Source organism: Cylas formicarius, unplaced genomic scaffold (genome assembly GCF_029955315.1).
Source record: "Cylas formicarius isolate icCylForm1 unplaced genomic scaffold, icCylForm1.1 PGA_scaffold_7__23_contigs__length_41026272, whole genome shotgun sequence".
Classification (NCBI taxonomy): Eukaryota; Metazoa; Arthropoda; class Insecta; order Coleoptera; family Brentidae; genus Cylas; species Cylas formicarius.
Window position 1 is genome coordinate 2,447,421 of NW_026844352.1, and position 17,051 is coordinate 2,464,471.

General features: G+C 32.8%; 1 protein-coding gene across 1 annotated transcript in view; it reads right to left on the reverse strand.

The window, feature by feature from the left end:
* Positions 1-13,517, reverse strand: part of LOC132704658 (polypeptide N-acetylgalactosaminyltransferase 2-like) — a 66,155-nt gene extending 52,638 nt beyond the window's left edge. Inside the window, exon 1 of the mRNA XM_060674814.1 lies at positions 13,173-13,517. Within this exon, the coding sequence (XP_060530797.1) occupies positions 13,173-13,268 (96 nt within the window). The 5' untranslated portion in view covers positions 13,269-13,517. The remainder of the gene's footprint in view (positions 1-13,172) is intronic.
* Positions 13,518-17,051: the final 3,534 nt, after the last annotated feature.

The window sequence follows — 17,051 nt, forward strand, 5'->3', positions numbered from 1 at the left end:
TAAGTTTATTTATGCAGTCTTGGATTCGTCGCCCAGTCAGTGGCGGAACTTGCTTGTCCATGAAGTCAAGACAAAATTAAAATTTTAAATTTTAAAGAGGATGGCGATTCATTTCCGTATATTACCACCTTTACCAAAATAAAAACCCTCAATTATGATCTATTTTATTTAAACAAGCATGCAATTTTCTAATTTTGTATATAACAAATATTCTTAAACAGCTTCATCAATACTATGGTATTCAGCATTTATCACAATTCGGAACAAGTGTTTCAATCAATGTTGCTTAAAATCGAAAATAGTATATTAGCCAAGGAGTTTGATAAACTCTGCTCTTGTCACAAGTTTGTTAATAAACAAGAAGTTTATCAAAGGGTTGGACAATGTAATTTTTCTATGGCCATTAGTTTTTGGGTTACTTTTTTTTGTGTGTTTTGTGTTTATCAGAACTGTCCATAAGTACAAAGTGTCCAAAATCTAATGCTCCCAAACTCATGACTAAAGTGCCGGAAACGCCCGAAGTAGAGAAGTAACGGGTGTTTTAGAGAATGAAGTAGAAAATATATTTTAAAAATAGTTAAATATGTTTTTTTCAGACGAATACGTTATACAGTTTTGTATATTATGATTCCTCGAAGAAATGTTATTAGAAAAAAACTTATTTTTTAACAATATTCTTTTGATATGATGTATTGTTTATCATTTAAGCTGCAAACTTTATAAGCGTTTAGTAAACCGATAATTATCCAACACAGGGGGTTTCCTGCTGTCTTCCCAACTTGAAGAAACTTTTGACTGAATTAAAAATAAATCGATTGTTTGCTCAAAAATGCGTTTTTTGTTACCATCTTCCAAAAATATATGTTTTTCTTGCCACTCTTATACAGCACACCCTGTATAAATAATAGTATATTATGCGACAAGTGCGGTAAACGGCATTTAACTCACGAGTTTATTTGACACGAGCGGAGCGGAGCGGAGTTTTTGGGCACATTTGCGCAAAACAACACAAATACATTCAGTGACATGACCGTCAGAATTGACAAACGTCAAAATTCAAGGCGTGGAAAATATCTCCGAATACATTCGATTGCTCCCAAACCAGTGAGGTAAAATCCCGGAAATGTCCGAAGTCGCTCGGATTCGTGGGAAACGAAACTGACGTAGTAAAGTGACCCTTCCCGCCCGCTAGATCGATGTGTAATTAGGTATTTTACAAACGGGAGTAGAAAAAAATATGCAGTATGCAACACGTTCGGCAAACTTGTTAACTCAATCGTTTATTAAACACTCGCTCCGCTCATGTCAAATAACCTCGTGAGTCAAATGACGTTTACCGCACTTTAATTTTTTAAGATAGTGGTAAATAACGGAAATACAGCATACGTAGTATTTTTAACCGATGTAGTCTCTCTCATGTCCTCAAAAACTTTTCGATAATAAAGCAAAAAAAAACCGTAAAATTGCAATGCACACGTTAGTTCATTATGGTTTTAAAAACTCAACCACTTCAATTTATTTATTTACTTTTATTTTCCATTATAGGTAGAGCAAAATTTCGCAAATAATCAGTAGTTGTGTTGTAGATAATATTGTAGCTAGTTTGTGACAGAGTACCATACCATTGATTCAGGTATGTGATTTGGAAACTTAAAACAATCACAGAAATCTCTTGGTTGGTTGCAGCATATTTTAAAAAATTACATAACCTCAATTGAGGCTTAAGAACATCATTAATACCGCAATCAAAAAATATAGCCCTAACTACGCCTCTAAATCCTTACTCGAACTCCAAACACAAGACCCCAAGGGATCCGAAATCACAGATAGAGTGTCTATGTCATCATTAAGTGATCGTTTTAATTAACCTAAGATTAACTTTCAAATCGCATGCATAATGCAGGTAAGTGAGTTTACCCTGTCATTTCGGCTAATAAACTCGACTTTCACTGTAATGATACATTTATTGCTTTTTTTCCTTATTCCAATTTACCCAAGAACATTGAGAGAAACTACAGGTACTTAAAACACAAAATCCGGCATGCGTGGGTTTGGAATTTCTCGTTCGTGTGCAACCTTTTTTTTATCTAGAACACTTTTTGGTTCTCGTTGTAAGGCGCGACCTTGACAATGACATCGTTATTGTTGGTTACAATAAGCTTAAAGCTTGGCAACGCACTGTTGGCAAATCTTTCATTTTCGCACCCAAAAATTCCATAATCATGAATGAAATGTGTACCGCCAATCAGACTCTAATAATTTAAACTGTCATATCAGTTTCTAGGCTTCATTTTTGGAAGTCTTCTGTGGCATATCCTTCAACCTCCAGGTATGTACTTATTTTAAAATGCAATTTGTTTCATAATGATTAATTAACAGTAAGAAATAACATTTTTGTATGTAAATCCTTTGAACTGTATAATAATTTTCAACAGTTAATTTGTCTTATAACTTCAAAGTTGTGTAATTCAATCCAGTTTGGGCCACACTGTGTGGATAATAATGATAATATAATAATTTGAGTATAAGTTAAGGCTTTAAAATAGTGTTTAGTTTTAGTCTCAGATAATTTTTTTTTCAACTCTTACATATCTACCTAAACGCAAATTTTAAAATATTTCTATGAATCTGAACTATGGAAGTTTTGAGTTCGTTATCAAGAAATTTACCCACAGTTCAACGTAGTTCACATTTAGTTACTGCCGCAAAAACGGCACACTTAATAAGAGAGAATATATTATGTTATAGTCTCCTCCATTTTATATTTATATTTTTAGACAGCGATTAGCAGTTTTCATATTGCTACACTTTTTGTTATATTTTTACGAAAAATACACAACTGGATCACAAATTATGTGCGCCCCATATTATAGCGATTTTCCAATAAATAAAGGACAAAAATATTTTTTTCAAAAGTTAGTGAAAAATTGATTTCAACTTTACTTTTTTCAAAAAATTTTTTTTAAACTGAGCAACCTACAAGTAAATTCTTGTTGGCGCTCCAAAGTATCGCTCTAAATTTTTAATAATTTTTATCTTCTGAGCGCTTGACTAACACCGATGATTATTGGGTTTCCTATAAATATGCATACAGGGTGGTACGTAATATATACCGGTTAAACCAAAAATGCTTCAATGTTATTGCGGTGTTTTCAATTTCATATTAATTACAATTTGATCAGTTTTGAAAAAAAATAACATAATAATTTGCACCAAGAGGTTTTTGAGGGTAAAAAATGTGAAACTGAACTTAGTTTCTAGGTGGCTCGGATTGGGAAAAAGAGAGCATTGATTTGGTGAGAGGAAGACATTTTCGGAATGAATTTTTAATAAATATTTGGCGTGGCATTATTGGTGATTTTATAATTGGGCCATATGAACTACCAGTGCGACTTAAAGGTGCAAAACATTTTGCCGATTTTTTTAGAACCTGAGTTAGTGAAATTTAGCAAAAGATGGTTTACGCAGGATGGTGCACCTGCACTATTACCTCAATTTGTTCGAGATTTCCTGGATAGCTCGATACCTCAAAGAAAGTACCTTTTTCAAAGTAAAACCCTTCAGGTCAACGGCGGACATTTTGCTCAAATAGTTCTTTATATTTATTTTATATCTCGGTAACGGAAAGTCCTATGGGATCGCCGTTGGTACAGAAATGATCGCCGACGAAAAAAAATGTTTTTTCTGTCTGTCCGTTCTCCGTTCTCGTCTTTTGGTTTTTCCTGAATAAATTTCGAACCGTTGGAGCAACAAAATAGAAATTTTCCTCCTTTTAGGCATATAAGTTTATAAGAAATGGCCCTGATCCGACGCCAATATCCATCTTTTTTTCGCGATTTTGGACTGTTTTTTGAACCTTGCTATGAAACACGATAAGTGTCCGAAATTTGAAGTGATCAAATTCATATTTGGCATATATACGCAGCTTTGCCCCGTGACGGAACCTATTGAAAATTGGGGGTCTGGGGGGTCCGGAAGTATTTTAAAAAAATTAAAAATCGTGTGTGCAAGGGTCTACAAAAAAGACCATTTTTCAAAAATCGTTTACAAGACCGAAAAAATTCTTGAACCAGAAGACGCAGAGGAAACGACTCCATAAACTTTTATTCTTGACAATTTTTCAAAAATGTACAGGGTGCGCCGCAAATTCAAAAAAATGAAAAATGGGTCCACCTATTATTGAAAATTGGCAATAATTTCAAATCTGTGTTTTAGAGGTCAGGTTCTTTTACATGACGATATAGCCCATATAGACAGCTTAAACTTTTGTATTTACGGTTTTTAAGTATTGTACAGGGTGTTCGCGATATTCCGTGCAATATTAAAATTTGCAGCTACCGACTTCAGACTTGGGAGAGAAGTAGAAGTTTGGACCCGCATTTAGACTCTTTAAATTGAGAGCGATAAAATAGCGCGAAGTATTTTTTTTATTTTTCAATTTTTTGTGGTTATTTTGGCATCCAGAAAAACATCTTTTCCTCCAAAGTCATTCATCCGATCGGAAAAATTTTACATCCATAATACATGGAAGACCCGGCGCTATAACTTTTGTTTCACGCATTTTTTCGATTATATACAAGGTGTTTTAGTTATGGACAAAAATCTAAAAATCTAAAAAATCAAAATTCGTACAGACAATAACTAATCTGTTCAAACACGGCTAAAATTTTTGTATTTACGGTTTTCGTAAATACGTATACGTATAAACGTAACGTAAATACGTAAAAACGATGTTCCAAATGAAAATCACCATTTCTCGCTTTTAATCTAGACGCGATGACTTCATGTACTATTATCACGTACTGCATGGTTTCAAGAAACAAGCAGTTTTTTGGAAACTGTTTACTCCATTGGAAAAATTCGGATACCAGGAAACTAAGGAGATCCAAAGCTATATCCTCTATTTCGAACATTGTTGGAATTATATACAGGGTACGTCGTTTGTGGGCAAAAAATTCTAATAGATCTTAGAAATTTCCGCTTTTGTTTGTTTTTTTTTAAAGATGTGATAATTTGGTATGAACACTATCGTAAACGGTGTCGAGAAAGAGTTTAAGGTTTCGTCTATAATACAGGGGACGCAAGATATTTGAAAAAATATAATTTTAAATTGCAATTACCAGTACAAATTTTAATATTTACCGAAGTGTGCCGTAACTTTGAAGTTCGACGATATGTGAAGGACACTTTATACAGGGTGTATTCACAATCAAATTACATCGATTTTGCGAAAGTTCCATAGTTGTCCGCAGAAAAACAATGCGTCCCTCTAGGACAAGAATCCGCGAAGCGCCTTCTTTTTAAAATAAAAAGCTGATTCGTGCTATTTGCGACTTGCTACAGAAAAAATTGATTTATTATTGAATACTTGCAAAAAATATATATTTTTTAAATTGTCAAAGTCTACTTGATCAATAATCAAAGTATCCACTGACAATAATCGTGACTGACAAAATTCAGCCGATTTTCTATAACAAGAATACATGTTTTACTTAGGAGCAATCAATGCAATACATATTGCATCCAAAACTGCGAAAAGTTATGATGGAAACGTTCCATTCAAATTTGTGTAATTAGCGCCCTCTTCCAACAACGTAAAAACTAATTTCAAAAACTACTTATTCTAAATTTTGACATCACTCTCTTTAAATTGAATTTCAAATTTTAACATCTTGTCTTTTTCGCTGGAGTAGTATAATTTGATGTCTAAAATCTACGGTGCAGTTTTTTAAACAGGCATATGGCGTGTCTTTGTTTAATTAACCAATTTTGATTGATCTCATAAGTTTTTTAAGAGATATTTTTGCTATAAAATGTTAATACATGAAACACTCGCTTCTTTATTTAGTATTATTGGTAGTATAATTTTCACTAATTTCCTCTAAATGAACCATTACTGTTTTCGAACTCTAAAATCGATCATTTCTATTTGCAATGGCGCTAAAAAAACTTAGATCCCGTTCGTTCAAAATTAGCGGCGCCGCTCCAAGTGATAATTGAACATTTACCAAGCAAATAAAGTGATAAATACGGAGACGTATAGAAGGGCAACGTACTAATTTAGGAAGTGTGTCTCGACGACGTTTATTATAGTGAATCTATATATAATTAGGAAATTAAACCATCAAAGATAACTGGCGTTAATTCAAGTACCGTATAAAGATTTTATCGGCAAATCAACTCTGCAAATTATATTATTTTTGATAAAACAACGGCTTTCTAAACGTGTACCTATTTGTTTCGTTAAATCGATATTCCTATAACACGTTATTAGAAATGAGATCGCTGCAAACTTGGGCGCGTACCTAGAATTTAAAACAAAGAATAAAAACATTACCATACAAATGTTCCAAACAGAAGTTCGGGCGAGATGCCTGCAGACATTTAAAACATATAAAATTTTCCGTACGTTCTCGAAAGTATTTACTTCATTGTCCCCAAGCAATTCGCCTCATATTAATCATATCTAGATTACTAATTTGCCACAGTCGAACTTTCAAATTTTACACGATTAAATCAGTTCATATTAGAAAATAATATTCTTTGATAGAAGTAATTTTTATCATTTTGTCATTACGTAGGTTGTCTATTTGAAAAAGTTGTAGATTAACAATGAAACGTGGCAAAAAAACAATCGGGCAGTACAGGAACGTCACTATTTTAACTTACTGTGAATTTGAAAAACAATGTTTATAGTATATTATGCAACAAGTGCGGTAAACGGTATTTGACTCACGAGTTTGTTTGACACGAGCAGAGCGCAGCGAAGCGAATGTTTAATAAACGAGTCGCTTATAGTATACTACGCAACAAGTGCGGTAAACGGCATTTGACTCACGAGTTTATTTGATACGAGCGGAGCACAGCGAAGCCAATGTTTAATAAACGAGTCACTTATAGTTTATTATGCAACAAGTGAGGTAAACGGCATTTGACTCACGACTTTATTTGACACGAGCGGAGCGCAGCGAAGCGAATGTTTAATAAACGAGTCACTTATAGTATATTATGCAGCAAGTGCGGTAAACGGCATTGGACTCACGGGTTTATTTGACACGAGCGGAGTGCAGCGAAGCAAATGTTTAATAAACGAGTCACTTATAGTATATTATGCAACAAGTGCGATAAACGGCATTTGACTCACGAGTTTATTTGACACGAGCGGAGCGAGTGTTTAATAAACGAGTGACCTAAAAAGTTTACCGAACGTGTTGCATACTATACTTTTTCTACGATCATTTTTTTAGGTACATTTTCGTAAAAAAAACACGAATAGATTCACTGACATGACCGTCAGAATTGACAAACGTCAAAATTCAACCCGTAGGAAATATCTCCGAAAACATCCGATTGCTCCCAAACCCGTGCGGTAAAATCCCGGAAATGTCCGAAGTGGCTCGGATTTATGGGAAACGAAACTGACGTGACGCTTGCCGCACGCTAGATCGGTGCGTAATTAGGTATTTTACAGACGGAAGTAGAAAAAAACATTTCAATTGTTGCACTTAAAAAGTGATTACTTTGAATAAGGTTGCCTATTTGCCAAAGTTCGAAATATTGACAATAACGTGTTTTTCTATTGTAAATATTCTATACGGATATTAATTGATCAAGATGGCGGCGGAAGATCGAAGAAAAAAAAAACATTTAAAAATGTTTAATTTCTAAGGAAGTAGCTCGGATCCGTGGGAGAAGAAACTGACGTGGTAAAGTGACGTTTCCCGCACGCTAGATCGGTGCGTAATTAGGTATTTTACAGACGGGAGTAGAAAAACAGTTTTATGCCCCCTAACTTAGTTCATTTCTATAGTTATTGTTATTTTAATGCAAAAAATAATCTCTAAAAATAATGTCTAAAAAAGAACTAAGCAATGGGCAAAAAACATAATACTAAGTAAATAAAATAAATACCAATATTAAATACAAATATATAAAAAATCTTTAGAAAAATATATAAAAATGAGAATTTTAGAAAACGATTCTATTTACTACCTAACTAATAGTGACATATTTTTTAATTTTTTTATTAAGCGTTCAACATTGTTCAGAAAATGTCAAAAAAATGTTAATTTTTTTTTGAATTAGTATTTACCGATATTTGGGATTCCATTGGTTGTTGATAAATCGACCTTAGCTGTTAACCTCTGATGAACCAAACCGAATGATTGCCGAAACGTCAGCAAGTTGAATCGACGCGACGCAGGAATCCAGAAGATTTGTAAATAGCGTGACTGTAGCCTGTGGAAGTTTCCTTGAAAAATGAATCTCATTCTTAGAAATTAAACATTTTTAAATGTTTTTTTTTTCTTCGATCTTCCGCCGCCATCTTGATCAATTAATATCCGTATAGAATATTTACAATAGAAAAACACGTTATTGTCAATATTTCGAACTTTGGCAAATAGGCAACCTTATTCAAAGTAATCACTTTTTAAGTGCAACAATTGAAATGTTTTTTTCTACTTCCGTCTGTAAAATACCTAATTACGCACCGATCTAGCGTGCGGCAAGCGTCACGTCAGTTTCGTTTCCCATAAATCCGAGCCACTTCGGACATTTCCGGGATTTTACCGCACGGGTTTGGGAGCAATCGGATGTTTTTGGAGATATTTTTCGACGCTTTGAATTTTGACGTTTGTCAATTCTGACGGTCATGTCAGTGAATGTTTTCGTGTAGTTTTGCGAAAATGTATCCAAATACTAACGGTCGTAGAAAAAGTATAGTATGCAACACGTTCGGTAAACTTTTTAAATCACTCGTTAATTAAAAACTCGCTCCGCTCGTGTCAAATAAACTCGTGAGTCAAATGCCGTTGCACTTGTTGCATAATATACTATTTTCTACTCCCGCCTGTAAAATATCTAATTATATATCGATCTAGCGTGCGGGAAGCGTCACTTTACTACGTCAGTTTCGTTTCCCACGGATCCGAGCCACTTCGGAGATTTCCGGGATATCAGTGAATGTATTCGTGTTGTTTTGCAAAGATGTACCCAAAAACTAATACACAGAAAAATGTTATGCAATATATCAAACTATTTAAATACCACCTGCTATAAGCTTCAATTAAAATCTAGTGGACTAGTCGGTAAGTAAAGAGACATTTACAAATTAAGTTTCCCACAGAAATTTTACATACCGTTCGCATGAACTTTAGTGGTTTTTACACTCTTTATATTAATATCTTGCCAAGACCAATTGCACCATTTTCAAATATCCATGTCTCATCAGCTCAAACAAAACAAAATTGAAGGTTAGGACCTGCTTTTTCTTGCTTACAGGACCTTAAAAAGTCTTTCTTTGAATAAACTACTTAATGATCAATCGTAGAGGTTAGATAAACAACATAACGTTTTAAAATTGTGTTTATTCCGTTCTTTATATGACATATCCAATAAATACATATCTGCCTGTCTAAGGTACACAGGTAAAAAGACACAACAATACCAGAACCGATCGGAACGACAAACTACTTGTAAATATTTTGTTTGAATGGTACGAAATTTAGTAATCCGATAATCTGTTATTACTTTGAATTTGTTAAATTGTGATTTTTTCGTGACGGTCGTAGAAAAAATATGCAACACGTTTGGTAAACTCTTTAACTCACTCCGCATAACCGCACTTGTTGCATAATATACTATTTTAGTTTTAAAATATCAATTCAATAGAACTAAGTAAAATCAATCCCAATTTTATAAACAAGGCATTCATAGACACAGACACTTTTAAATCTGACATAAAATTCAAAATCTTTCAGAAACGGTAAGACTTAGGCACAACATATTATACCACGTTCTGCATCCAAAAAACGCCCAGATTTTATCGTTCCAGCTTTGGCAGTTTCGGAGATATTTACGTATTCAAGTACTTTTGACTAATCTGGTGTACGAAATATGGAGTTCTTGAAGTTTCAGAGGAATTAAAAATGAGTTAAAATACAGGGTGTTCTGTTTAAATAAAATTGTTACTTACTACAAAAACCAAACATTCTGCTTATATGACAATGTAATTTATAAAAATAAAAATGTTTTTAATTGATTAGCTTTGGTGCTTGAAATGACCTTTCTTTTAAACGCTTTTAAAAAGTGTTTGTTCCCACTAGGGTGCTATTTTGAAAAAACTAGGTTAACCTAAAAATTTGTTAGTTAAACGCTATTTCCCATTAAACCAAGGGTGGAAAATTTTTAGTATTTATTGTAAAATTTTAAAAAGAAAAAAATATTGTTTTCAAAAATGTTTTATACTGCTATGAATAAAAAAACAGTGAAATTTACTGGGTCACCCAAATTTATTGGGCCAAGTCGTTGAAAAGTTACAGAATGTTCCACTTTCTTGAGACACCCGGTATATCAAAAATTAAACAATTGAAACGGTAAGTTGCCTCGGATCTTTTATACGAGAATATGGATAGTGTGAATGATACAAGGAACAAGAATAATAACCCGGAACTGGGCGAGAAATTACGTGTGAATTCGACTATCGCTCTTTATTGTAGTTATGAAGATATTTTCTCATCTTGTGGATGTCGTTATACTAATATAACGACTGAATACTGCTTTTTATCATTAATTAATAAACACACACAACACAAAATTTCGAAAAATCTGTCACGACCTTCATTTATTACATTTTATAATTATTCACTTATATCTTTATCCATGTATTTAACTAGGCCTATTGCACATATGATGAATTTTGGCAACGCTGCATCATTTTCACGATTAAAGGGAATAACAAGAAATCACTAATCACCACTAAGGTAGAATCAATCAAAATAAATTTGCAATAGACCCACGATTCCTCCCTCTCACAGATGAATGATTTAGCAATACGTGATGGGAAATATTGCTTGATGGATGGGACAGCAGGCGTCTTTAGAAAATTTTGGTTTTCATTGATTATCAATTTGTTTCCCTTTCTTGTATTATTTCCTGGCAGTTTTTGTACATCCCCATATAGTGGCATTACCCAGTAGAGATTCTTTTACAGCATATTGATGCTCGCTAATAGTTTTGATGAGATAGATTAGTTTTATTAATTATAAACATTTTTGAGGTTTAACAAATCAGATTGGACATAAAAATTCAACTATGTGGCTACTTAAAACGCTTTTACAAAAAAAAAAACAACAAAGCCCAACAAAATAAACCATTAAATTTTTTATTTTTGTTATAAGAAGAAAAAAAATCTTTTTGACACGAGTCCAAATTGAATTAAATAAGATATAGGATAAAAAGTAAGTAACTTTAAAAATAAATTATATCTAGCTTCGGCTTGCATTCATATTAACAGAAGATGTTTTTCTTTAATTTCTCTTTATTGAAATTATACCGTACCCAGGAATTTTTTAATATTGTGAAAAACGTCGTAATTTAAAAAAAAAGCATTAAGTAAAAAGAATATATAAAAAATACACCAAAAACTTTTTTTCAAAAAGTGTCATTTTAATTTTCATAAAATTTCAAAATAGAAGTAAACATAATATTTTTAAAATATTTTTTACGAGATTTTTTGAAAATTGTGTTACTTATTTTTTTCTTCAGGTTTAATTGAAAAGGATATGTTTAACACATTTAGTTGTAGTTGCGAACTTCGATAATAATTCTTAATTATCTGTCAATAAAATAATTACAGTTAAAAAAGTATTTTTTACAACCTCACCTTATGCCTCATACCTTATAACCTAAAAAATTCCAAGTGAGCTTGTTGAATTCAAAAATCGAAAAATTTTCCATGCGTGAGTCATTAGTTGAGTAACACTCCAATACAATCAAATGAAATATATAAAAATATAATATATAGTCTCGGAAATAATGGATTTTTTTTGGAAAATTTGTTTATTTTTTAAAAATGACTTTACTAAACGAAAGGGCTCAAACCTGAAAGTTTTAGAAATATACATTCACAGCATTTCACAGATGAAAAATATTTGGCACATTTCTAAATGACCAACAAGATTTCACCGATTTTGAAAAATACTTTTAAGGTTATGTGTGAAATCTTTATACTCAGTCGTAATTAAAAAACTATTAAAAATTTATATTTCATAAAATTTCCAAATGGATGTAAACTTAATATTTTTGAAATGTTTTCCGAGGTTTTTCAAAATTGTGTTTCTGTTTTTTTCTTCATGCTTAAACTTTTTATCATTGAAAAGAGCATGTTCCACTTATTTAGTTGCCAATTTCGATAAAAAAAATATTATTTGTCAATAAAAAAAAATAAGCACAGTTAAAACGACAGAGAAACTAGTTTTTATAACCTTATCTTATGCCTTAAACCTTAAAAATGCCAAGGGAGTTTGTTGAATTCAACGAAGGTAGGATGATATCCTAGAAAAATTTTCCATGAGTGAATCACTAGTTGAGTAACACTCCAAAAAATGCAAATGAAACATATCAAATAGTCTCGTAAATTGTTATTAAATCACTTTTTTTTTCAGAATATTTTTTTATTGTTTAAACAGTGAAAATTTTAAAAATAATTTAGACGAAATTAAAGGACGTATTGGAGAGTTTAGCGTTGTCATATATTTAAAAAAAAAAGAAATATTTGCGAAAATTGCGCCTAAAAGAAAAAATAATATATTTGGATCACAATTGGAAAACAATTAAGCTACAAGTTGAATTTTCATGAGAACAAGGATAAGAACTACTCATTGTCAACTACTCTCTATTTTCTCTCTATCCTTCTTGAACGTTTTTAGATAGATATATAGCATCTCAAAGTTATTTCAATAGAGGTTAAACCTATAAAAAATATGAAAACTAACGCTTTTGCCGGTTTACAAGCAAAAAAAAAGGGAAAAAATAGCTTACATGAATAAACGCATGTAGAAGTTGCACCCCTTCGGGTTTTGTTATTTTCAGGTCAAATTTAAGCAAAAGGTGTACGAAACGATCGTTGTAAATATTTACCAATAGCCAAAAATAAACTGGCCCTGAAATATTTTAATCTGATAGAATGTACCTATTGACGCTTGTTAAAGTAATTTAAAAATATTTAAAATTTGATACGACGGTGCTCGGCATTTGTTTATTATCGCGAAGGGCCACCAATTATTATGTTTATACTGCCGGCAAGCACAGATCCTTTGGAATATAAACGCATTTTTACAACAAATATGCAATCCAGTTTCAATAGGCTAGGTTCTAAGTAATTAACCTACCTTGTTTCCATTGTTTGCGGCAATCGGGAGATAATAAATAATAACAAACATCCATATTACGGTGAAAACGAGCATGATTTTTATGTTTCGCCTCATTTCGTTACTCCGTTCGGTAACGACCGCCCCCGCGTGTAAAACAAAATCCCGTCACCACTGGCGCGACATCAATGGACCGCGGTTTTTGCAAAAAATAATCGCAAAAACGATTGCAGCATCCACGGCCGCCGCGGTACTGTCATAGCCGACATTTGTCTATCATTCGGCGGACGATCTTTTCGCTACCGCGTTTGTTTGGGGTGTCGGGTTTGGGTGTTGGTAAAGCGATTTGACGATCCCCTCTCTGCCGTTCGGTTTTGCGCCGGTGCGAGCGGAACAACGACGGGATTTGGAGCAGCACACCGGCAACCCTGCGATATCGAGCGTCACACAACAGTGGCGGACAATTTTTTGGTTATACGACCGTCTATCCCATATAGCTATTAGACATATAGAGTCCTTGCCTATGCTCAAGAATCGTAAACCTAATAGGATTGCCCAATCCCATAAGACATACGTTCGCCAAAATTATCGATCGCACGTGGTGGCTTGTGACGTAAGCGAAGTCCTCTAACGGTTTTTGTGTATTCTGTCAATGCATTCCAAGGCGTATTAAACCGTTGTATTTTGTGTTCTTTAAACAATTAAAATAATTTAAACTAGTGAGTAGTGCGCTTATGTTTGTGTTAATTGTATTTCTGTAAAAAAAACTTGGACAAAACACTGTTTTAAAGCTTTAACAAATACTTAAAAATTGTATGTGCTTGAGTGGCGAGAACTGAGAAAAGCAGTATTTTTAACCTTAAACAAAGACTTAAAAGTTTTGTGTTCGTGTTGCTTATTAGCGGTGTTATTAGTTAGGAGGTAAGCTCAAAATATTACACATAATAATATAGGTAAAGGTAAGAAATACATTTCTTTTACCTTTTTCAGTGGGATAAGTTACATCAAAAAATAGTTAGCTAGCTGGAACGAGATGTGTCATGTATGGGTGCAATATTTTGATGAAAAAGCAAGTTCTCGAAAAATGTAGTTTTTATCGATTTCCCAAAGGGAAAGATCCAGTATGCCGAACTATTCGGAACGAGTGGATAGTTCGATGTACAAGAGAGGACAAACTTAATCCAGATAAAAGCTATGTCTGCTCAGTTCATTTTACTGAAAATGATTACGAAAGAGACTTACAAAATGAGTTATTAGGTTTTTTTTATCTTGAGTAACACATTAAATTCACCACAAAATTTAAATATTGGATTTGCTGTTTCCACCCTATTTAACCAGAAGCCACCAACAAACAGGATTATCTAGATCAAAAAGACTTCATTCCAAAAATGCCAAAAATGAAGCTCAGCAGGTATTGTCTGAGCTTTTAGCAACAATCGATGGCCACAAGTGAAATTCTAGACAAAAATCCATCTCCAGAACGCATGCCAGAACCCCGGCCAGAAAATCTTTGCAGATGATACCCGCAGAAAAAAAATTGGAAATTATGGTAAAATTGTAAAGTAAAGATTTAAGTAAACGTAGTAATATGTATTTTTATATTATGTACATACGAGGGTACATATTATTACCTACCACCTATAATTCGTTGTTATGTATGCCTAATATATATATATATATATATATATATATATATATATATATATATATATATATATATATATATATATATATATATATATATATATATATATATATATATATATATATATATATATATATATATATATATATATATATATATATATATATATATATATATATATAATGTTCTTTAATATATCCAAAAATAGGGATTTCTAGTTTTTGAAGATTTATAATGGTAGAATGCGATAAAACACAAAGTTTTACAAGTAAATCGTTTTGTTCGCTAGTTTTATGTAACCAATACAGGACTTCAACTACGTCACAGCCAACGAGAGTTTTCGCATTGCACTTGCGGACAGATTTGGCGGATTAGGCAATCCTATTAGGTTTACGATTCTTGGCCTATGCTAATAGTACATGAACTCGTGAAGCAAATATGTAACATTTTGAAAAAGTCTGTTCAATATGCACATGCGCGAAATTTAAAATTTCGTGTTTAACCAATGGCAGCTCCAATTGCATTTGAGCCGTTCGACCCATAACGCCTTACGGCTTCCAACAACCAGCATGGCCGCTAGCAGGTCGTCAATTTGGATGCTGCATTTTTACGGCAGTATTTTCTGAAATCCTATTAAATTTTCAGGCAAAAAAGGAATTAAGGTGTAGAAAGCGTTGTTAAAAAAATTAACGACAAGTGCAGAGTTATTATACTGAATTGCAGCATACAGATCGGCGTCCTTAATATAATTTTGTAAGTATTTTAGCGTTTTGGTTCTTTAAGCGCTATAGACACGATAATAGCTAATTTCTAAAGAATTTAGGCCCATAAATCGGCGGCAGTTTATTTTTATAAAATTATTGGTTTAACGTCTATTGAAAATGTAAATAAAGTTGAATTCACGAAATGTGACTCTAAAATATTAATATAATTTTGAAGTACTAGATATCGCACTGCAAACATCCAAGTGGAAAAAATGTTCAACAAGCACCTCGTATAGACAGGACGCTCATTCTTTCATCGCAAGTCTAGCAATTGCAGTTTCGCTTCCCAAATGTATAATTATGAAAACTACCAATGGACAATTTCGTTAAAAAAGTGTAGGTATTAGAAGATGTAACCAAGAAAATTAAAAGCTAGCATAAAACAAGTAAATAAACAATTAGCCCTAAATGTTATAGAATTAACATCACCAAACGCTCTTATGTTCGAGATGGAAAATTTTGAGTAACCAATTATGCAGGAGAAATATCAATATTTTAGACTGAAAAAAAGCTGGTAACATATTACCAACAAAATAATGTGTTAGAGGAATGTGGAATTATTTGATAAATTTTATCAGTCGGGTTAGATATACATCAGAAATGAAACAGTTAAATAAGTAAAAAAATAAATGAAAAAAGGTACCATTTGGCACTCTAAATATGGGTTGTTAACTACCATCAGCAAATAGAATGACCAGAAAACAAGTAACCCACCCGATTTACAACTGATCACCTAAAAGATACTGCACTGCCTACTTTATCAAGAGTTTACCACCTCTTCTATAGATAAAAGGAGTGATGTGACCCCCACATATGGCTGCTCTTCTAAAGCTATCAGCCTCCCTGGCAGCACCATTTTTGACAAAGAATGTTATCCATTGTTTCCTTACAATTTCATCTTTTGGTAAACAAAAAAATTAAATGTAAATTGAATGACACTACCTGGCTAAGTGATTATTATATCAAAACTAGGAAACAGACATATATGCAAGTTTACAAAAAAAATAGTACAGAGAACATGGTTCAGTCTCATAACTTGTCCAAAAACTTGTACTAAATAGTTATTCACACAAGGGAGGTAGGTGATACTTATGAGTCAAGGACATAGCTTATTCTCGAGCCAAGCAAATAGTCGGAGACTAATCAACATCTGTTTTTCCCAAGTTGTGCATATAATATTTTTCCTACTCAAGGTGTCGCAAATCCAACAAGCTGATTTACAAAATCAGTATTTATTGATAGAACTGTTTCCTATTAAATCAGTGTCAAATTGTTTGTGTACGTACTGCAGATTCACTTACCCATAAGACCTTGCGGCTTTCAACATGCAACATGGGCGCTGACACATGATCAATGTTTGGATGCGGAATTTTTATGGCAGTATTTTCTGAAAATATGTCGAAATCCTATTCAATTTTCAGGCAAAAAAGAAGTTAAGGTGTGGAAAAGCAATGCAGAATTACATGTCCCGCATATAATTCTGTAATTAAT